The sequence below is a fragment of the Heptranchias perlo genome, chromosome 15 (assembly GCF_035084215.1).
Source record: "Heptranchias perlo isolate sHepPer1 chromosome 15, sHepPer1.hap1, whole genome shotgun sequence".
NCBI classification, from domain to species: domain Eukaryota; kingdom Metazoa; phylum Chordata; class Chondrichthyes; order Hexanchiformes; family Hexanchidae; genus Heptranchias; species Heptranchias perlo.
In genome coordinates this window covers 43435584-43458634 of record NC_090339.1, presented here as the reverse complement: position 1 = coordinate 43458634, position 23051 = coordinate 43435584, and the positions used below count along the sequence as shown (strand labels likewise).

The window sequence follows — 23051 nt, the reverse complement described above, 5'->3', positions numbered from 1 at the left end:
TACAATTAGTTTCAGCATTCCTAGGCTAGGGAGGTTAAACATCTGCACAATTCTAGCTCCTAATGACTATACCCGAGCACAAGTCTTTATTCAATTTTGTTTCATTATGAAAAATATTCAGCAGAAAATAACCCGGTGGGATCCAATTGGACCCCAACCTTGCTTAATAATTCTTGTTATGATAGTCTTCCATTTTCTCAAAATGCAATAGTTAAATGTAACCTATTATAGGTCTCCTGTCTGATTAAGGCCTCTTTCATTCTATTAACGACCTTCTGTCTAAATAGTCCCTCTTCCATTAATCATTAGTTACCAACCCTTATACAGCAGGGTACTAATATTTACTCTACCAATTCTTCTCATTATTTTTCTGCACAGTATTATCAGAGTTCTGCCATTTTGTTCTTCAGCCCTTTCTTGTAATTCACAACTTAACCTTTTACTTGACCCTGAAATGTTAAACACTGCAGTAGAAGCTGATCAATAGTCCTTTCTGACCTTCAAATGCTCATCCAGTACTGGGTGTTCTCTTGCAATTCACTATTATTGAGACTGCATGTTAAGTCAAGTGTCTGCGCTCTGAATTGAAACATAGCTCTGCTGGCTCCTGTCAACATAATTACTGCAATGGTATTTAAAGCATTTTCACTAACCGCGGGGAGGGGAGGGGAGGTGTAATTCTTCTCTAGTATTTACAAATTGATTGGCCGAACCACCTGTTTACTTTTCCAATATGTTATCCGATAAGTGCTCGTCACTTTTCACTGGAGCATTGTGTATTAGGTAACAAAAACGGTTTTCGTTGAAGAAATATTGCACAATGCATCGATCCTTTGGAGTATGTAATCAAAACATAACCAATCCCATCTCTCAGGGTTCTCCATTGTAAAGATTCAAAGTAATTTGATTTCTCACAGTTCTGCCAGACTGCCAGACAATGCAATATTTCTCACTATTTGGTGAAGAAAAATAAATTGGTTATATAACCACTTGTTAATCTAAATCTCCAAACCAGAGTACTGCATCCGGACTAATCATACTGTGATATTCACGGTGTAAAGGCCTGACTACATCTTGGATATTACAGTCAAATTTATGTTCCCCTTATTTTCAATGGATGAGTTGAATTTCAATCATATTCCTTGCATTATCTCTTCAACCATGGCATCATCCAATGAAATGGAAAGAGGGGAGCAGCAATGTCTTAACAATAATACTTACTGCCAACGTTTAGAAATGTGAACTTTTGAACAGATTCAATGGGGTTTCATAAATTTAAAAGTGTCTTATTAAGAGGCTCATTTACTTTCAAGTGAGTGTGATGTCTTTTTTGTTTCTAAAGCTCTAATTACCATGAAGAAATGGTTAGGTCCATTAAATTCAATCTCAATTGCGTCGCTCTCTAATATAAATATGTCACTGTAACTAAACGGCACATCTTTCGTTTTATGTTTAGATCCCTCTCGGGGCGAATTGTTGGAGGCGTCTGGTGGTTCTTCACCTTGATTATAATCTCATCATACACTGCCAACCTTGCTGCTTTTCTCACTGTGGAGAGAATGGTTTCTCCAATAGAAAGTGCAGAAGATCTTGCAAAACAAACAGAAATTGCCTACGGAACGTTGGATTCAGGCTCTACCAAAGAATTTTTCAGAGTAAGTCTTTTTTTTTGGTTGGTATTCAATTGTTACTTTCATCCATTGTGTAAATTTAATATATAAAAAAAAGTTATGTGGTATGAGGTACCAAGCTGTAATTCAGTTAAGAAGTTGCAATGATCTCAATTTGATGAAAGCAAAGTTTGAGCAGTTTTTCTTTTAAATACTGCAGATTTGCTCTCTATCTCAGATGTCTGCCAAGGTTAAGTACAGTCAATAATGTGGTTCACTTCTAGTAGTTGTAATTTGGAATTCCTATCACACATAGCGATTGGTTCAACCTGGGAAACTCTTGCTTTATAAATAGGAGTAAAACACTAACACTCATCATATGGTTCTGACGTTGCTGTTATCACACACTCCTGTTTCATTGTTTGATGTTTGATAGAATAGCTCACAGTTCATGAATTCTTGTTTGTTATTGAGAGAAAGTGAATACGTAAAAATAGTAGTGTTGCAATTATAAAAGCAAACTATTTTTTTCTTGGGGTGGGATGACAGTTGATAGAAGATTTTTATTTTCAATGACTGCATTGTATCAACTGTTTTCATACAACCAACCGTCTTCACAGCAAATGCTGCCTCATTATGGCGAACAGAATGGGAACGAGCTGCTCCCTCTGTATGAAACTCCTTCCTCATCGCCCAGCTTGATGAGAGACCGCAAAGCTTCAAGCTGGCACACCATCTCTGGTGCTAGCTTGACCGTTTTAGATGTGGGGTAGTAAGGTGTGCGGCAAAAAACCACACCTGAGAATTCAGGAACAACCTTCTGTGTAGCTGTGGTGCAGCTGAGGATGCCGTACATTTACTGAATGGCTGCTTATTTCATACTGGTGTGCCTGGAGTACTTTCCAGATTCCACAATGCTGGCCCCAAGGCTACCGAATGGCTAAAGTATGTATGATGTCTACCTAAGCCTCTTGACACTTTTGACATTCTGAGTTATAGTTTATCTCCCTACTTCATAGTTTGAATGTATTTCCAATCATTATTGTACCACTTGTGCATTCGCAAATAATAATAGAGTTTCAAACCATTTCAGTGATTAGCATGCACAAGATGTGGAAATGATATCTCAAAAATGTCATTGTTTCATCTGTTTATCTATGTGCTTGTACTCATACTTACACTGAGACTTAAACATTGATGGACTCATTGGTCACCTTCAAAATGAGGGTTCTTGGAGACTCATGTAGTCATCCATTTAAAAACATGTATTTATGAATGTTTAAACATAGTAATCTTCTTTAGGATTAAGAGAAAGTGAGGGTAACTTTACAAGTTCGTGCCGCGGCAGGGACTTGTGCCTTTAGTTTTGACTTGCACTGCTGGCAGCAGCTCTCCACTGGCAACATAGACTCATACAATAAGCCCCAGCACATCTTTGTGTAGACCATTTCAGAGTAGAACATATAGTCCTAAAAAGATGCTGTTGGTGTGCTATTTGGCAGTTAACTGTGAGTTACCGGTATTTTGGGGAGAATGAAAGGTTGCTCAGTAAACCCCAATATTGCTCTTTTTTGCAGCAGGAGCAAGTCCTATACTTATAATGCCCACCGAGCAGGCTAATCAATAGAACAGCAGAAATAATAACAAGGCATGCAGCTTTTAACAGCACGAAGGGAACATTCACCACACGGACTGCAGCGGTTCAAGAATGCGGCTCACCACCACCTTCTCAAGGGCAATTAGGGATGGGCAATAAATGCCGGCCTCACCAGTGACGCCCACATCCCATGAACGAATAAAAAAAAATCAGCGCATGTGAGAGCATGCCAGTCATTTCCGTAGTGATATTGGTATAAAATGTAGGCACCCAGGGCTTGCAAAAGTCACTTTGCTGATTAGGGACTGAAGTGCTGATCCAGGAAGTAAGGAATAGGAGGATGGTACTGCACGGGAACTGGTGGACACCCTTCCAAGAAATGGTGGTGGAACTGGGTTGCGAAGAAATAACAGACAGATTCAATGTGATCTCCAGAACACAGTTTTTTTAAATTCATTCTCAGGATGTGGATGTTGCTGGCAAGGCCGGCATTATTGCCCATCCCTTGTTGCTGTGAGAAGGTGGTGGTGGGACTACTTCTGAAACGATGCGGTCTGTGTGGTGAAAGTGCTCCCACAATGCTGCTAGGTAGGGAGTTCCAGGATTTTGACCCAGTGATAATGAAGGAACAGCAACATATGTCCCAGTCAGGATGGTGTGTGACTTGGAGGGGAACTTGGAGGTGTTCTCATACACCTGCTGCCCCTGTCTTTCTAGGTGGTGGAGGTCATGGCTTTGGGAGGTGCTGCTGAAGAAGCCTTGGCGAGTTGCTGCAGTGCATCCTGTGATAGTACACACTGCAGCCATGGTGCGCTGGTGGTGGACAGTGTGGATGTTGAAGCTAGTGGATGGGGTGCCAGTCAAGTGGACTGCTTTGCCCTGGATGATGCTGAACTTCTTGAGTGTTGTTGTAGCTGCACCCATCCAGGCAAGTAGAGAATATATCATCACACTCTTGACTTGTGTCTTGACGAAGCTGAAGAAGCTTTGGCAAGTCAGGAGGTGAGCCGCAGCACAGAATATGCAGCCTCTGACCTTCTCTAGTAGCCATGACATTTATTTGGCTGGTCCAGTTGAGTTTCTGGTCAGTGGTCACCCCACGGAATGTTGATGGTGGGGGACTCGGTAATGGTAATACCATTGAATGTCATGGGAAGGTAGTTAGGCTCTCTTGTTGGAGATGGCAATTGCCTGGGTTTTGTGCCACCTATCAGCCCAAGTCTGGATGTTGTTCAGATCTTGCTACGTGCAGGCATGGACTGATTCATTATCTGAGGGGTTGCGAATGGACCTAAACAATGTGGAATCATCACCAAACCGACCAACTTCTGACCTTATGATGGAGGGACCGTCATTGATGAAGCAGCTGAAGATAGTTAGGCCTAGGAGTCTGCTCTGAATAACTTCTGCAGCAATGTTTTAAAGTTGAAATGATTGACCTCCAGCAAGCATAACTATCTTTCTGAACATGTGAACCTGGAGATATGAAGAAGAGGATGGTTGACCTCAAGGTAACAGCCATTGTAAGGCTAAAATAAATATTGGAACACCAGGTACCTGCCACATGTCAGCATGTCACAAAATATGTCCTCATAACCTGTAACTAATTTTTTTCTGAACTGTGTTAAGCATTACTAGAAGGTTAAACTGTATAGTACTACCAGGAGATCAACAGTGAACTGAATACTTATTGTGCATCAACATATTGCAGCATGGGGGATAAATACAAAGAGCAACTGTATAAATCAAAATGTGGGCACAAGGGATAGGCTCAGGGATCCTTCACACAAGAAATTCTTGATAAGCCAACCTAGCTGCATGATGCATGTTCATTTAGTGTCATGCACAATGACGTAGAGAAAGGGCTGCAGGATGTGCTACTTAAACTTATTACATAGAATTACACAGAATGTACAGCAAAGAAACAGGCCATTTGGCCCAACAGCTCCATGCCAGTGTTTATGCTTCACATGAGCCTCCTTCCATCCCTCTTCAACTAACCCTATCAGCATATCCTTCTATTTCTTACTCCCTCATGAGTTTACCTAGCTTCCCCTTAAATGCATCTATGCTATTCGCCTCAACTACTCCTTGTGGTAGCGAGTTCCACATTCTAACCACTCTCTGGGTAAAGAAGTTTCACCTGAAATCCCAATTGGATTTATTAGTGACTATCTTATATTTATGGCCCCAAGTTTTGGTCTCCCGCACAAGTGGAAACATCTTCTCTACATCTACCCTGTCAAACCCTTTCATAATCTTAAAGACTTCTATCAGGTCAGATATCTGATAGCAGGACAAGATAGCCCATAACAGAAGGGAGGAGACCAGAACTGGAAGAAAACACAAACATTACAAGCCCTTGAGGAGGTCATCTGGAAACCATGAGGCATGAAAATATTGAGGGTTTAGGGGCACGCGAAGGCTGAGGCTTCCCCCAGAGTCAGGATTAATACCACCGTATTCTTGTTAGATCTTGTCCCTCTACTCGGCCACTGTCGTACGGGCATACATTTAATCTTAATAACATTGCAGATGGTATATTGAATTGGAAAGACTGTTCGAAGATGCTTCTTTCAAGCAGAATTTTGATGTATCTGGAAGAACAGATTGATACCACAGCCAGTATCTCTATGATAGCCAGCACCTGACAGCGCCTTTCCTAAACAGCAGCAGAACCACACAAACCCCAGAAGATGTATAAAATGAGTTTGAGGAGGTAAAGCCTTGGGCAGAAGCTAGGTTGTGATAACTGAAAAGCAGGCACCCGTTGCTCAGGGAAGCATAGTTCCTGTGTCTGCTGCAGCATCTAGCGATTCTGACCTCATAGGGCGTGCTGATAAAAATAGATTGCTGTCCGACCTAAGCAAAAATCACCTATGAGTCGCTTGTGCCCGTGCAAAACACTCTGCAGGATCTGACAAGCAGTCCGCTAACCAGATTTGCACATCACGAATGAACAGTTATCTGCACTGCAATCTACTGTGGAGTACTTGACAACTTCTGTGTCATCTGCAGAAGTGGCACAGGTCTAATTGGGAGCATCGCTCATGAATGGTGGATGTAAGTGACAGGCCTGAATTTTAGTGAAAGAGTTGTAAGGGATACTGAGAGGATAGGAGAAAAAGAAAAGGATGCAGCTCTATTTGTCAAGAAGGATCCAATTGTTATTCAGAAAGTTATATTGATCTGAAGCAATCTGGGTGCAGCTAGGACATGTAATTCGTCCTAAATTCATCATTGGCACCTGTTACTGGCCTCCAGATCAAGGGTCTGATCATGATGAGGCACTTTGAAAACAAATTAAAAGGGCTACAGGACCAGGTGGTGTATGTGAAATAGGAGGTTTTAATGACCCAGTTTTCACTTGTCTGATCATGGTCAACCAAATATTGAGGAGGGGAATAGGGCTGCAGTATTTATGGATGTTATTAACAATTGTTTTCTTACACAGCACATTGCACATGATACTAGGGAAAATCATTTACTAGATTTAATCATTAGCAGTGATTCTGAGATAGTATCAGACCTCCGTATGGAGAAAGATCTGGGCAACAACCATCATAACATTATCAGATTTAAGTTGATTAGCCAAGTTGCTGCTGCAGATAATTTAATACTCATGCCAGATTTTAGGAGAGTTAAATTTGCAAGAATGAGAGAGGATCTGGGTGAGGTTGATTGGGGGATAATACTTGGTAGGGATTACTGTAGTACAGATGGCAAATGGAAAACTTTCAAAGCCATACTTATGGACAAGGAAGTCATATATGTTTCTCAGATTAGAAGGAGGTTGTAAACTAAAACAAAACCAAAACGGTTCAATAGTGATGTCCAAAAATAAATTACACTTAAGTGCAAGTATTTTACCAGATACAAATTAAACAGCTTTGATAATTGGGACAGGTATAAAACTCAGTTGAAGGTAACAAAATCTGCTATCAGATTGGCCAAAAGAGCAATGGAAAAGAGGCTTGTGGATGCATGTGGCAGTGATAGCATAGCATTTTATAATTATGTTGAAAGTCAAGGGGAGGAACTTAATGGATTGAATATGTTTTAAAAAATGGTAATGGAAAAAATAATTAGAAATCTCTAGGATCTGATGGTTTCCACCCCAGTATATTAAAAGGAATAGATGAGGAAATTGCTGATGCATTAGTCATAATTTTCCAAAGATTCAGGAGCTGTGCCTTTGGATTGGGAAATTGCAAATGTCAATTTAAGGGTGGGAGGGAGAAACCAGGTAACTACAGTTTAACATCTATTGTGGGGAAGTTACTGGAATCTATCATCAGAGACAGCGTGACTGTGCACTCGGTCAAGTATCAGCTGATCAAAAAAGTCAGCATGATATTGTGAAGTGTAGGTCTTGTCTGACTAATTTAGTTGAATTTTTTGAGGAGGTCACTAGCATGGTGGATAGGGGAGTGTCTATTGATGTTGCCTACATGGACTTCCAGAAGGCATTTGATAAGGTTATGTACAAGAGATTATTAGCAAAATTGAGAGTGCACGGAATTGGAGGTACCCTTGTGACATAGGTTGGTAATTGGTTGGGAGGTAGGAGACCGAGTAGGGATGAAGGGTTCGTTCTCCGATGGCCACTGACAATGTTATTCCTATGTGTGTGATAGTGTGCAGAATTTTCTAAAGCATCTAACATAACTTTGTAATTGCCTCCCTGCAAAATTGTAGCATCCAGAGCTAATCATAGAATCGTTACTACACAGAAAGAGGCCATTCAGCACATCAAGCCTGTGCCAGCTCTTTGAAAGAGCAATCCAGTTAATCCCATTCCCCTGCTCTTTCCTGGTAGCCCTGCAATTTTTTTCCCTTCAAATATTTATGCAATTCCTTTTTGAAAGCCATGGTTGAATCTGCATCCACCACCCTTTCAGGCAGTGCATTCCAGATCATAACTACTCGCTGCGGAATAAAGTTTTTCCTCACTTCACCTTTGGTTCTTTTGCCAATCACCTTAAATCTGTGTCCTCTGGTTCTCGACCCCTCTACCAATGGGAACAGTTTCTCTTTATTTACTTTATCTAAACCCGTCATGATTTTGAGCACTTCTATCAAATCTCCTCTCAACCTTCTCTACTCTAAGGAGAACAATCCCAGCTTCTCCAGTCTCCAGCTTCTAATGGTCTTCAGTTATTAGCTGCTGGCTCTGCACAGGCCTATAGATCCAATGGGTGCTATAGCAGCAGGCCCAGACAGTATGCCTTTGATGCCACCTGACATCTCCAGCAGCCCTTCTCTGCCCCTGCTGATCTTCTACAGCTAAGTCATGTGCAAGTAGAACAGCAGAAACAATCCTTTCTGTCAGCGGAAACTTGGTTAAACAGCTGTTTGCTTCATTATCACAACATGAGAGAACCTGACTTAGCTGCAGTGTCCAACTCATATGAGCAGCAGGAGAGCATTCTACATGCAATGCATGAAGCCTGTAATTTGGTGCACTCACCCCTTAATGTGTAATTATGCTGGCAAGAACTACCACAATTAGGCTAATGCGCACCTTCAGCACAGTAGCACACACCACCCTCACCTTCAGAACAGATGGAAACCAAGTGAGAAATGTGCAAATCTGCACTCTCAACATTACTGCCATCATCACACATTTACTGCTGACAGAACCATTATCGCCAACGTTAATTTTTAGGTTATAGTGTTGCAAATGATAATTCTGAACGTAGATATTAGAATGTATATAATATACTAAATGTCAGTGGCATTATGGAGCCACATTGCACAAAGTTTGCTAATTGGCCAAATTGTGCACAGATCCAGATCAAAGTATCAGTACTAAATGAGGACATGGAGGAACAACTAATAGATAGAATACATATTTTAAAAAAGAATCAAGGATTAAGCATACTGAAAGATGTTAGTGATAAAATAGCAGAGGTACTAACCATTATTTGTACAATTTCTCTTCCCAAGTTTTTGGAAAGAGAAATTGTACAAATTGTACAATTGTTATATCCTTGTTGAAAAAAGGGGAAAAGGTTAAACCAAAAAACTATATACCTGTTACTACAATAACATCAATTTATATAGCACCTTTAGCATTGAAAAGCATGGAAAAGCATCCCAAAGCGTTTCACGGAGAAGTAAAGAAAATGGCCACTGAGCCAAAGAAAGAAAGATTAGGAGAAGGTGACCAAAAGCTTAGTCAAAGAGGTGAGTTTTAAGGATGGTCTTAAAGGAGGAGAGGGAGGTGGAAAGATGAAGGAGTTTAGAGAGAGAATTCCAGAGAGTGGGGCCTAGGCAGCTGAAAGCACAGTGGCCAATGGTGGGACAAAGTGAGGGGTGAAAGCACAAGAGGCTAGAATCAGAGGAATGGAGAGTTTGAAAGGGGTAGTAGCACTGCAGGAGGTCACAGAGATAGGGAGAGTTGAGGACTGGGTGGGATTTAAACACATGGAAGAGAATTTTAAATTTGAAGCTTTGGGAGCCAATGTAAGTCAGTGAATATAGAGGTGATGGGTGAGTGAGAATATGAAATGGGTAGCAGAGTTTTTGATGAGTTGAAGTTTGGAAATGGAGAATGAGAGGCCAGCCAGGAGAGAATTGAAGTAATCAAGTCCAGAGGTGACAAAAGCATGAATAAGGGTTTCAGCAGCAGATGGGCTGAGGTGGGTAACATTACAGAGGTGGGAGTAGGTTGTCTTTTTGATTGAGAAAATATGAGGTCAAAAACTTAGCTTGCAGTCGACTGGGATGCTGAGGTTGCAAACAGTCTGATTCAGCCTGAGACAATAGCCAGTGAGGAGGGATAGAATTGGTGGCAAGTCTACCCAGTTTGTGGCAAAGGCTGAAGACAATCTTTCCAGTGTTTAGCTCAAAATTACGCCTCATCCAAGACTGGATTTTGGACAAACAGACTGAAAACACAGAGGCAGTGGAGGGATTAAAAGACAACAACAACAGCTTGCATTTATATAGCGCCTTTAATGCAGTAAAATGTCCCAAGGTACGTATGGAAGCTGACCCCATGTCTGCAGATGATGTCACCATGGGGCTGCATGTAGATGAGGAAGAAAACGGAGCTGTGAATGGATCCTTGAGTGACACCTGAGGTGATACTGTTGCAAGGGAAGCCATTGCTGGCTTTGATCCGATTGATAAGAATGGAACCAAGTGAATGCTTTGGAGGAGGGTGGTGTGGTTGATCATCTTGAAAGCGACAGAATGAGCCGGGATAATGCACCATGGTTACAGTCGCAGAGAATGCTGTTTATGACAGGGTTAAATAAATGGCTGACCATCTAGCAGGGTAGATAAAGGGGAACCAGTGGATGTCGTAGATTTGGATTTTCAAAAGGCATTCGATAAGGTGCCACATAAAAAGTTGTTATGCAAGATGAGGGCTCATGGGGTTGTGGGTCATATATTAGCAAGGATAGAGGATTGGTTAACAGGCAAAAAACAGTAGGGATAAACAGGTCACTTTCAGGTTGGCAGGTTGTAACTAGTGGAGTGCCGCAAGGATCAGTGCTTGGGCCTCAGGTATTTACAATCTATATTAATGACTTAAATGCAGGGACCGAGTGTAATGTATCCAAGTTTGCTGACGATACAAAGCTAGGTGGGAAAGTAAGCTGTGAGGAGGACACAAAGAGTATACAAAGGGATATAGACAGGTTAAGTGAGTGGGCAAGAAGGTGGAAGATGGAGTATAATGTGGGGAAATGTGAGGTTATTCACTTTGGTAGGAAGAATAGAAAAACAGAATTTTTTTAAATGGTGAGAAACTATTAAATGTTAGTGTTCAGAGAGATTTGGGTGTCCTCGTACAAGAAGCACAATAAGTTAGCATGCAGGTACAGCAGGCAATAAGCAAGGCAAATGACATGTTGGCCTTTATTGCAAGGGGTTGGAGTACAAGAATAAGGAAATCTTACTACAATTGTACAGGGCTTTGGTGAGACCTCACCTGGAGTACTGTGTACAGTTTTGATCTCCTTATCTAAGGAAGATATACTTGCTTTAGAGGCGGTGCCACAAAGGTTCACTAGATTGATTCCTGGGATGAGAGGGTTGCCCTATGAGGAGAGATTGAGTAGAATGGACCTATACTTTCTGGAGTTTAGAAGAATGAGAGGTGATCTCATTGAAACATACAAGATTCTGAGGGGGCTTGACAGGGTAGATGCTGAGAGGTTGTTTCCCATGGCTGGGGAGTCTAGAACTAGGGGGCATAGTCTCAGGATAAGGATCATTTAAGATTGAGATGAGGAGGAATTTCTTCACACAGAGGGTTGTGAATCTTTGAAATCCTCTACCCCAGAGGGCTGTGGATACTCAGTCGTTGAGTTGAGGTCGAAGATCAGCCATGATCTTATTGAATGGCGGAACAGGCTCGAGGTGCCGAATGATCTGCTCCTGCTCCTATTTCTTATGTTCTTATGTTCTTATGACTCATTCAGTGCTATGGAGGAGACATTCAAACAGGGAGTTGTGGGAGAGATGAGCACAGATTTGGGAGGCGATAATAAGTTCAAGAACTTTGGAGAGGAAAAGAAGAATAGAGATGGGGCAGTAGTTAGTGCGAACAGACGGGACGAGGCTGAGGTTTTTGAGGACGGAGTGATGATAGGAGTGGTCATAATAAGGGATAACATTAATGAACACTCAGAAAGGTATGGACTAATCAGGGAAGGCAGTACAAATTTGTACGGAGCCAGTCATGGTTGACTAATTTAGTCAAATTCCTCAAGAAATTATTGAAATTATGATAGACAAAGGGAATGAAGTAGAAATATTAGATTGAGGGGAAGATTTTCCCCGGGGGTTCTCCTACTTGTCTGCCATAACTTCTGGGGAAGAGCTGCGGAAATCCCAGAAAAATTATGTAAATGGTACGCCTGCTGTTTTTCTAGGATTTCTGTAGTTCTTAAACTGAACTTACTGTGGATAAGTGGGAGAACCCCACGGAAATTCACCCCCTTTGACTTTTTTAAAAGATGTTTGATAAAATGCCATGTAAGAGACCTGTTAAAACGATTTAGACCCATGATATTAAAAATAAAGTGATGGCATGAATAGAAGGATTGCTGAAGGATAGCAAGCAGAGTAGGACTAAATGGATATTTCTCAGAATAGCAAGCTATGGCTAGTGGCATGCCCCAGGGATCTGTGTTGGAACCTCTCGTGTTCTCCATAAATATAAATGATTTTGACGTGAGCATATAGGGAATAATATCAACATTTGTTGAAATACCAAATTAGGAGTGTGGCAAACTGTGAGGAAGTATAGAGGAGACTGTAAGGGGACAAGACATCTTAGGAGAATGGGTAGATATATAGCAAATTCTGTTCAATGTAGATGAAGTACAACATTTCGGGAACAAAGAACAAAGGATGGTAATGTACCCTGAATGGCAAAATTCTCAATGGAGTGGAGAAACAAAGAGATCCAGGAGTGCAGATACATAGATCTTTAAAAACAGGATGGCAGGTGCAAAAAGCCATAAAATTGAAATGGCATTCGGGTTTTGGATATAGGGCATTGGATACAAAAGAGGGGGTGTGAGGAATTCTGTAAAAGGTTAGGCCACAATATTGTGTGCAGTTTTGTACATCCTATTTAGGAATGATAGTGGAGACATGGGAAACATGCAACATAGATTAACTAGGATGACATCAGGGATGTGAGGACATATTAACGATGAGAGACGTAAAAAGCCAGAACTGTATTCACTGGAGCAGAGAAGGGGGAATCAGCTCAGGTTCAAATAGTGCCGAGGTTGCAAACAATCAGGTTCAACCTGAGCGAGTGGCCAGGAAGGAAGATAGAATCGGTGACATGGGTAGAGTTTGTGGCGAGGGCCGAAGACAATAGTTTCAGTCTTCCCAATGTTCAACTGGAGGAAATTGCGGCTCATCCAGGACTTGATTTCAGACAAGCAATCTGATAACACAGAGGCAGTGGAGGGGTCAAGAGAGAATCACCAACAAAGGGGCATAAATTTAGAATTAGCACTAAAGGTGAAGGTTAGAAGATTTTTTACATACAAAGGATTATTAGAATATATAATATACTACCACGAATGGCTATTGGAGCTGAATCGATCACAGCACGTCGGGCAATCGCAGTTACGCTGTTCACAATTTTCTTCCCATTACAATTATTGGATGGAAAACTGTGGGTGGCAACCTCACAATGTTTTGATAAGTGTGGCCAGGAGATAAGGCTCCAAAAATTGGACCTTATATTTATTTGTTTTTATGCCCCACCCTCCAAAATTCTCTCCTAAATCGGCCTGACCTCACTATTTCCTTCCTTACCTTTGAAAACCTGCTTAAAAACCCTTCTCTTTGGCTGTATTTTTGGTCTGTCTTTCCCTCAGTTTCCTCCTTTTCCTGCTCAGTATCTGTCGAGTGCTTGGAAATGTTTCTGTTATATGAGGAGTGCTCCACAAATACAAATTGTTCATTAAGCTACTGAAAGATTTATTGTTTACCAAGTAGACACAGTTACTGTCATAAATAAGTAGAAATAAAACTACTTTATATTCACCTGGTCATTTTGCAGGCTCTAGTGACAAGCAGGGCCTTAAAATCTGAAGTTGTACTATAACAGTTATATCTACAAGGAACTAGTTTTAATCTTTATTGGTTTTAAATGTTTCAATTTGTATAGCCAAAGGATTATCAAACTTAAAAAGAAAAAGCTTTGAAAACCAAGTTTGATCTGATATCTTCCCTTTGTGGTTACAAGAAGAGCAGGTGATGAGATGAATAATCGCATGCTTTTGTGCTAATTTTCAGCAAGCTGTAAACCCAATGATGTTGATGAGGTCAGAAAGAAAATATATGTATGCATCCATGCAGGAATGAATGCATACATAAGCAATTAAACAGTCACCAATGTAATGTACATACATGCACATATTTGTAATAATTCGTTCATTTTGAACAAATTTGCAGGATGATTTTGAAAGCAGAAAAGAACAAACAAAATTACAAATTGATTGGTTTACAAACCTTGTCATGGTCTAAACTGGTAACATTATACTCAAAAATGTATGCAATTTTGGTTTAAGTGCACTAGAAGTACCACAGCAGATATTTTCAGCACATTTTAACAGTGTGAATTACTTTATAATTTCTGACTTCTGTCTTTAATTAGCAATAATGATGTGAGATAGTATGTGAAAAGAATGTGTGAAAATCATATTATAGGACAAAATCAATTTAATCTTGTTGAATTTGAAATGCAGAGTTTATTAATGTCCACATGAAATGATCAAAAATAGTTGTGTCACAAATATAGGAGTAATGCATTGAATAAAAGTGAATAGCAGGCCTGTCGAGGCTCACTCATTTGGGGTTTAAAATGTGAACTATTCTGATATATTCTTAAAAATAAAACTCCCAGGGGGTTCAAATTGTATTGTATGAAATTAGTAACAAATATGTTAACACATTTGTATGAACTTCCTTTTCTCACTATTTTAACATAGATGTGGAGATGCCGGTGATGGACTGGGGTTGACAATTGTAAACAATTTTACAACACCAAGTTATAGTCCAACAATTTTATTTTTAATCCCACAAGCTTTCGGAGGCTTCCTCCTTCGTCAGGTGAACGGTGTGGAAATAACCTTATTTCCACGGTTATTTCCACACCGTGCACCTGAGGAAGGAGGAAGCCTCCGAAAGCTTGTGGGATTAAAAATAAAATTGTTGGACCATAACTTGGTGTTGTAAAATTGTTTACAATTATTTTAACATAGGCATTTACCCATTTATTTTAAACTGACAGATGAATTTCACATGAAGTCATTAACGCTTATGTTACTAATACCTCGCAACACAAATTCAACTCCCGTGTGTTTAAAACAGGTCTTGTGGTCTTTTTTTATTCTTGGGTTGTGGGCTATGCTCACACGGCCGCATTTATTACCCACCTTTATTTACCTGAAAGACTAAATTTGTTGTTTACCAAGTGAACACAGTTACTGTCTTAAATAGGTAGAAATAAAACTGCTTTATATTCAACTTGGACCATTTTGCAGGCTCCAGTGACAAGCTGTATTACAACAGTAACACCTACAAAGAACTAGTTTCTTTCCTTATTGGCTTTAACGTGTTAGATAGGGATTTCTAGGATTTTGACCCAAAAACATTAAAGGAATGGGTATATGTCCAAATCAGGATGGTGTGTGTCTTGGAGGGGAACTTGGAGGTCTTGATGTTCCCACGACATTACTGCTTAACTGTAGATTACTAAAAGTTTTTTGGGAGTGACAAAGTCTGCTGATTTTATCATGATTTTACTGTGGGATAAAATGTGCACCATATCTGCCACAGCAAGACAGCCATTGAAAAGGGAGAAGCACAAATTCTCTTAAACAGCTGTGAACTGCAATTAGGAGGTAGTTATGCCATTAGTGTGCTGACCTCTTCTGATTTTGCACTTATATAACATGGATCAGTATGTGAAATAGCACTGGGAAGACAAAGCTAGATGCTTACTCTCAATAAAACTGCTGCAGAATTGGACATTGCAGAGTGAAGAAAGCTAGTTTGGCAGGCCAGAGATTGTGAACCGTACTGCATGGAGTGAGGGAGAGGTGGCAATTTATGGTACTGAGGGCCAACTCACTCCCTACAGAAACATCTGATGTACTAGGCATGAGAGGAGGTAGCTCCATAAGAACATAAGAAATAGGAGCAGGAGTAGGCCATATGGCCCCTCAAGCCTGCTCCGCCATTCATTAAGATCATGGCTGATCTTTGGCCTCAACTCCAGTTTCCCGCCGGATCCCCATTTCCCTTGATTCCCCCTAGAATCCAAAAATCTATCTATCCCAGCCTTGAACATGCTCAATGACTCAGCATCCACAGCCCTCTAGGGTAGAGAATTCCACATGCAGAGCTGTCACTGTGCACAGCTTAAGGAAGTCTAGAGCGACTAGAATCACAGCAGGTTATCAGTGAACCCTACAGACACAGATACTGCTTCCAGATGGCAATCACTTAGGAGTACTAAGTTAGACATCATAGATCTGAAGCACAAACACTAAGGGATACCTTGCCAGCAGTCACACACTACAAAATAGAGGACAAAATACAGTGTACTTGACTTTGTGTTGGGTATTTATTTGTCATTGCTCATAATACTGCAGGATCCCAACATGAGATGCCAATATATGGAATTTGAAGAACTGAGCATGAAAGTATAGGTCAAGGTAACGTGAAAATAGGCACGACTTTCCTGGCAACACCTCACGTAACACCACCTTCACTTCAGCAGCCATGAAACAGGGGATCGAGTGTTGGGATGCTCCATCACTTACCTGTATGTAGGTTAGTGCCATAGTGAATATGTACTCACTTCTATATATAGGTGTGCCAGTGAACCAGTTAAGTGGAATTGGATCTCGGCTGAGCTGTTCTCAAGTTGACCCTATTGTATCTGCAGAACTGAAATCCGGACAGTTTCTAATGTGGAATGTTATAAGATGAAGTTAGAGAAAATTGTAGTGTCTTAAAAAGTCTTAATTTACAGTACTTTCATAACATTTGTGTTTCTAAACCTTGTGCTATGGGTTTCAGCATTTTGAACCTAACATGTCCAGTAGGATGGATATGATTTTTAACACAATGATTTACTGTGGGGGAGAGAGAACTTAAGTCAATTTTTTTAAAGGAGCAAAATACCAGAATTAAATTGCTGAAATTGGAGTAATTTGGCCCTCCAGCCCTGTCTGAATAATCTGTGTTTTAAAAAAGAATTCATGCAGTATTTCTTTGTATTTCTTCACCTTATAACATTCCACATTAGAAACTGTCAGGGATTTCAGTTCTGCAGATACAATAGGGTCAACTTGAGAACAGCTCAGCCGAGATTCAATTCCACTTAACTGGTTCACTGGCACACCTATATATAGAAGTGAATACACATTCACTATGGCACTAACCTACATACAGGTAAGTGATGGAGTAGCCCAACACTCGATCCCCTGTTTTGTCACTGCTGAAGTGAAGGTGGTGTTACATGAGGCGTTGCCAGGAAAGTTGTTCCTATTTTCAGGGCATATTTTGCTTAGTGTAAACTTAAAGAAAAATCTTTTGAGGGAATTTATAATGATTGTGCAGTAAAAGGTTTATTCTTAACTTTACCCACCTGGTGTGAAATTGCTGTATCCGATATTAATATATAAAAGCTTAATTGGGTTAACACCTCTGTTAAGATATCAGACAGAAGAATTCTTGCATTAAGCATTCAGATACTAAAGTCACAAAATGCATTTCATCCAAAAAAAAATGAAGTAAAATATATCTTATGCAGTTGTCCATACAGGCAATTCCAACACGATCTTACAGTGCTTTTATACTGCATGAAGACCCATGCTAGTCTTTGGCTTCCAATATGCAGATCATCCCCAACTGGCTGCGACCCGAAAGCAGACTTGGCCAGCACCAGAAAGGTTTGTTTGTACTGGGCCTTCCCAACCGTGGGCCTAGTCAATACCTAGCAAGTTTACTCCCGGGTTGTATGAGATCAGTCTGAGCTGCATGGATCTCACACAGTATAGAAGCAACTTTCTTGTGGCACCGCAATTACCTATTTTTCATTTTTAAAACATATTTGAAAGTTGTTACAAAAGAAGATATTGCTGCCAAAAAAAAATAAAGTTAAGCACTGCAGTGACATCCTTCAATTAAAACACCTTAATTAATATGGATCTCATACAGCCAAAATGTAACACTCCTTTCATTTCAACTTAAGGTAGAAAAATTGAATGAGTTACAAGCTGCGTGATACAGTATATTCTTTCTAAGATACAACTTTGTAATTCATGACTCTGCATTGGTCACAAATTTGGTTTGCATCCGATTTTCTTAACTATTTGACTGAGGAATGCATGGGAGAAAACAAATTAAGCACAATCCAGACCAACACTCCTTTAAACTTTGCGCCTACTTTACAATAAGGTGTTAATCCATATGATTGAGAAATGTGAAAAAACAAATGAAGCACATTTCAGACATGCTTTATCTTAAAACCTGTTTTAACTCTCAGAACTCGGACCATTTCCAACAGATGCGACCCAGAAGGAATGTATAGTACTTGAAACCTGGCAGTGGAAAGATTTAAAAACATTTTAAAATAGCAATATTTCTGTGTTTTAATTTCTTTTACACTTTGTTACTATAGAGTCATAGAACCATAGAATGGTTATGGCACAGAAGGAGGCCATTCGGCCCATCGAGCCTGCTCCGGCTCTCTGCAGGAGCAATCCAGCTCTTTCCCCGTAGCCCTGCAAATTTTTCTCCTTCAGGTACCTATCAAATTCTTTTTCGAAAGCCACAATTGACCCTGCTTCCACCATCCTTTCAGGCAGTGCATTCCAGATCATAACCACTCGCTGTGTAAAAAAGCCTTTGGTTCTTTTGGCAATCACCTTAAACCTGTCTCCTATGGTTCACGACCCTTCCGCCAGTGAGAACAGTTTTTCTTTATTTTCTTTGGCTAGACCCTTCATGATTTTGAACACCTCTATCAAATCTCCTCTCAAACTTCTCTGCTCTAATGAGAACAATCCCAGCTTTTCCAGTCTACCCACATAACTGAGGTCCCTCATAACTGGAACCATTCTAGTAAATCTTTTCTGCATCCTCTCTAAGGCATTTACATTCTTCCTAAAGTGCGGTGCTCAGAATTGGACACAGTACTCCAATAGTGGCTGAACCAGTGTTTTATAAAGGCTCAAAATAACATCCTCGCTTTTGTACTCTATGCCTCTATTTATAAAGCCCAGGATCCCGTATGCTTTCTTAACCGCTTTCTCAACCTGTCCTGCCACCTCCAACGACCTCCATACATATACCACCAGATCTCTCTGTTCCTGCACCCCCTTTAGAGTTGTGCCCTTTAGTTTATACGGCCTCCCCTCGTTCTTCCTACCAAAATGTATCACCTCACAGTTCTATGTGTTAAACTTCATCTGCCACGTGTCCGCCCATTCCACCAACCTGTCTATATCTTCTTGAAGTCTATCACTATCCTCCTCACTGTTTACTACACTTCCAAGTTTTGTGTCATCTGCAAATTTTGCAATTGTGCCCTGTACACCCAAGTCCAACTCATTAATATATATCAAGAAAAGGAGTGTTTCCAGTACCGACCCCTGGGGAACACCACTGCATACCTTCCTCCGGTGTGAAAAACAACCGTTCACCACTACCCTCTGTTTCCTATTACTTAGCCAATTTCGTATGCATGTTGCCAGTGCCACTTTTATTCCATGGGCTTCAATTTTGCTGACAAGCCTATTTTGTGGCACTTTATCAAATGCCTTTTGGAAGTCCATATAGACAACATCAACCGCATTGCCCTCATCTACCCTCTCTGTTACCTTATCAAAAAACTCAATCGTAGAATCATAGAAAGGCTACAGCACGAAAGGAGGCCTTTTGGCCCATCGAGTCCATGCCAGCTCTATACAAGAGCAATCCAGCTAGTCCCACTCCCCCACCCTATCCTTGTAGCCCTGCAATTTTTTTCCTTTCAAGTACTTATCCAGTTCCCTTTTGAAGGCCATGATTGAATCTGCCTCCACCGCCCCCTCGGGCAGTGCATTCCAGATCCTAACCACTCGCTGTGTAAAAAAGTTTTTCCTCATGTCATCTTTGGTTCTTTTGCCATTCACCTTAAATCTATGTCCTCTTGTTCTTGACCCTTCCGCCAATGGGAACAGTTTCTCTGTATCTACTTTGTCTAGACCCTTCATGATTTTGAATACCTCTATCAAGTCTCCTCGCAACCTTCTCTGTTCCAAGAAGAACAACCCCTGCTTCTCCAGTCTATCCATGTAACTAAAGTCCCTCATCCCTAGAATCATTCTAGTAAATCTCTTCTGCACCCTCTCTAAGGTCTTCACATCTTTCCTGAAGTGCGGTGCTCAGAACTCGACACAATACGCCAGTTGTGGCTGGACCAGTGTTTTATAAAGGTTCATCATGACTTCCATACTTTTATATTCTGTGCCTCTATAAAGCCCAGGATCCCGTATGCTTTTTTAACCGCTTTCTCAACCCGCCCTGCCACCTTCAACAATGTGTGCACATGTACCCCCAGATCTCTCTGTTCCTGTACCCTTTTTAGAGTTGTGCCCTTAGAGTTACTGAGGCTAACTGCATAATGGATTATGATCTGTAATCTACAGTCAGCTTGGCCATTCACTTAGTTTTAGGTATAGCCGTTTCATGATTTTGAGAATTGAAAACTGGACAGGAAAAGTTCGGTTTGCAATTGCTGACATTTTTCTAAAAAGCTGCGCATGTGCAGGAACAGATCTGTTTTGCAAATAAGCAAGCAGATTTGTTTCAAATCTGGACCCTTGTCCAGGGCCCTTCCCCTATCTAACTCCATGGTTTTAGCCCTGTCCAGGGAGCATCATCAGCCTTGTCATTTCAATAGTGCATGTTTAGCATTTTCAGGCTGAGTACCTCCTCCTGGACAATGATGTCACCAAACTACTTCTTTAATTAGACTCAGTATGCTGTATCAGAGCAAAATAATCATCACTCACTTAGTACAACCTACTGGCAATGCCTGAAAATGATTGTCATGTTAGCACAGTTTGAATTTAACATGTAAGACGCTGTACCATTATGTCGAAAAAACTTACAAGTAAATCCAACTGGCTGTTATTTTGTGTTTTTTAAAATAGTGTGATGCAGGGATGCAATCTGCATCAAAATACACCAAATTAATAGTAAAAATATCATTGTATCACCTGCCTACTGACATTACCACAGCAACAACACTAACGTGTGACTCTTTCAGCTGCTCTCTGATGACAAGGACCACTCTTATTTAATTCTTGTCTTGCTCTGTCAGGATAAACGCCTGTCTGCAGCTAATCACATTCTTATGAACAGACAACAACCATCCATTTCCAGTGACCCTTTGCGCAGTGTAGTAGCATTTGTGCCCCAGAATTTAAAAAATATAAAAATTACAACTTTTACTCTGGGGAGAAGAGTTATATTGTGTTTTCCTACATAACAACTGCCTTTCCACTCCAAAAGTAATTAATTGTGTGAAACACTTTGAAGCAGCCATTACCTATGAACATTTTCTTGGCGCTTGTACTAATGGTCAATTTAGTGGACTTGCAGTAAACTTGATTTATTGTTTGCCTGCACCACTGGGGGTGCTTCCATTCCCAATTGGATGGCATTACTGAAATTCAAGATGGCCTACCTCTCCATTTTGGTTTTCAGGAACTTTCAGTAATTTAAGAAGCCTTCGATGAATATACACATAATTGAGCACATGGACCTATGTTATCATTCCGTGGGTTCTTTTGAGGGGGAGAATAAAGTATCCTAATAAAATTTAAGTTGGCTATCTAGCCTGTCATCTCAATAGTTTAAACATATCTTCTTTAACAGAGTTGGGACTCAAAGAATATAGGCACATAAATCATTGTTTAGATATCACCTCACTGAGTTTCAAGATGGGTGCCTCTTAAATATAGGTTTATAATTTCACCTTAGTTTCTTCATAAATCTTTTATAAATTTCCATCCTTTAATTAATAGAAATTAGCACACTATTGTGTTGATCCCAGTATAATTGAAGATTGTTGTCTCCATGGTATGTTGATTATTCATGTCCCTCTCAGTATCTCAAAGACTCTTTGATGAGCTTGCACTGAATGCAGTAAATAAGCAAATGTTACTGTATCACTTTATCTATGGTCGAATCTCCAGTCAATTCCCTGCTTCATCTCACAAATGTAAATAAACGAAAGGTCTGAGCTGAAGTAGACATTTCTTTCAATTTGCAACTAATTGGAAAGCTGATTAAAACTGTTTTGGAAATAAACAAAGAACCTTTCTAACTAAACTACTTAACCAATAGCATGCCCGAGGCTTCAATTATCTTTTCCAAGCAGGTAAGACTGCAATGTAAAGAAGTTATGGAAATGAATTATCCTTCTGCTATTGATTTTGAGCCAATTAACTTGCTTGAGTTATTCATTGTTACCATTTAAGAGTTAGATTAATCATGTCCTAGTACATGATTTTAGAAAAGTCAGCACATAATCCTGAAATGTGTGATAAATTTCGTATTGAAATGTTGGTGTGTGTACTTGAATTGCCCTGAATCTCACCATCATCACCCCTCAAATACCCCACAAACCTACATCTGAAGAAAATAGAAGCTTAATACCTCTCTGACGGCTCACCAAGTTTATCCAGTGAGTAGTAGAATGGAAGTGTAAGGTACCAGATTCAGTCCCTGGTCTATACTAAGTTAACTGATAGAAGCAAGAGTGACAGTGAGGGACATTTGGCCTCAGTCCCCTGAGTTAGGGAGGGACAAATTGACTAATCTAGTTACAAATTTGATTGCCACAAGTTGTGTTAAACATCAGTTACTTGTGCCAAATGTAGATTTAATTGTTGTCTCCACTATATATTGATTTTCCATGTCCCTCTCAGTGTCTCTAAGACTCTTAGGCAGATATTATTGTATCGGTTTATCTATAATGACTGTCTCAGGTGGAAGAAAGTGGTGTTGTTCCAGGCTAAAACCAGGAGAAGGATCCTGATCACTATTCAGCCATCCCTGCTGGGAGAGTGTGTGTGTGTGTGTGTGTGTGTGTGCGCGTGCGTGCGCGTGCGTGCGCGCGATGCCCCTCTCCTGTGGTCAGGTTGTATGCCAACATTTACTGTCATTGTTCACACATGAATAATGGCCACTTGAGCAAAGTAGTGATGGCAACTAGTGCCTGTGGAACCAGATCCTGGCAGCAAGTCAATGCCTGAGGAAGTAATCATAGAATCATAGAAAGAATTACAGCA

General features: G+C 40.5%; 1 protein-coding gene across 1 annotated transcript in view; it reads left to right on the top strand.

Annotated features, from left to right (window-relative positions):
• Positions 1-23051, top strand: part of gria3b (glutamate receptor, ionotropic, AMPA 3b) — a 293069-nt gene that overhangs the window by 232793 nt on the left and 37225 nt on the right. The window contains exon 12 of the mRNA XM_067997137.1: positions 1457-1655. Within this exon, the coding sequence (XP_067853238.1) occupies positions 1457-1655 (199 nt within the window). The remainder of the gene's footprint in view (positions 1-1456; positions 1656-23051) is intronic.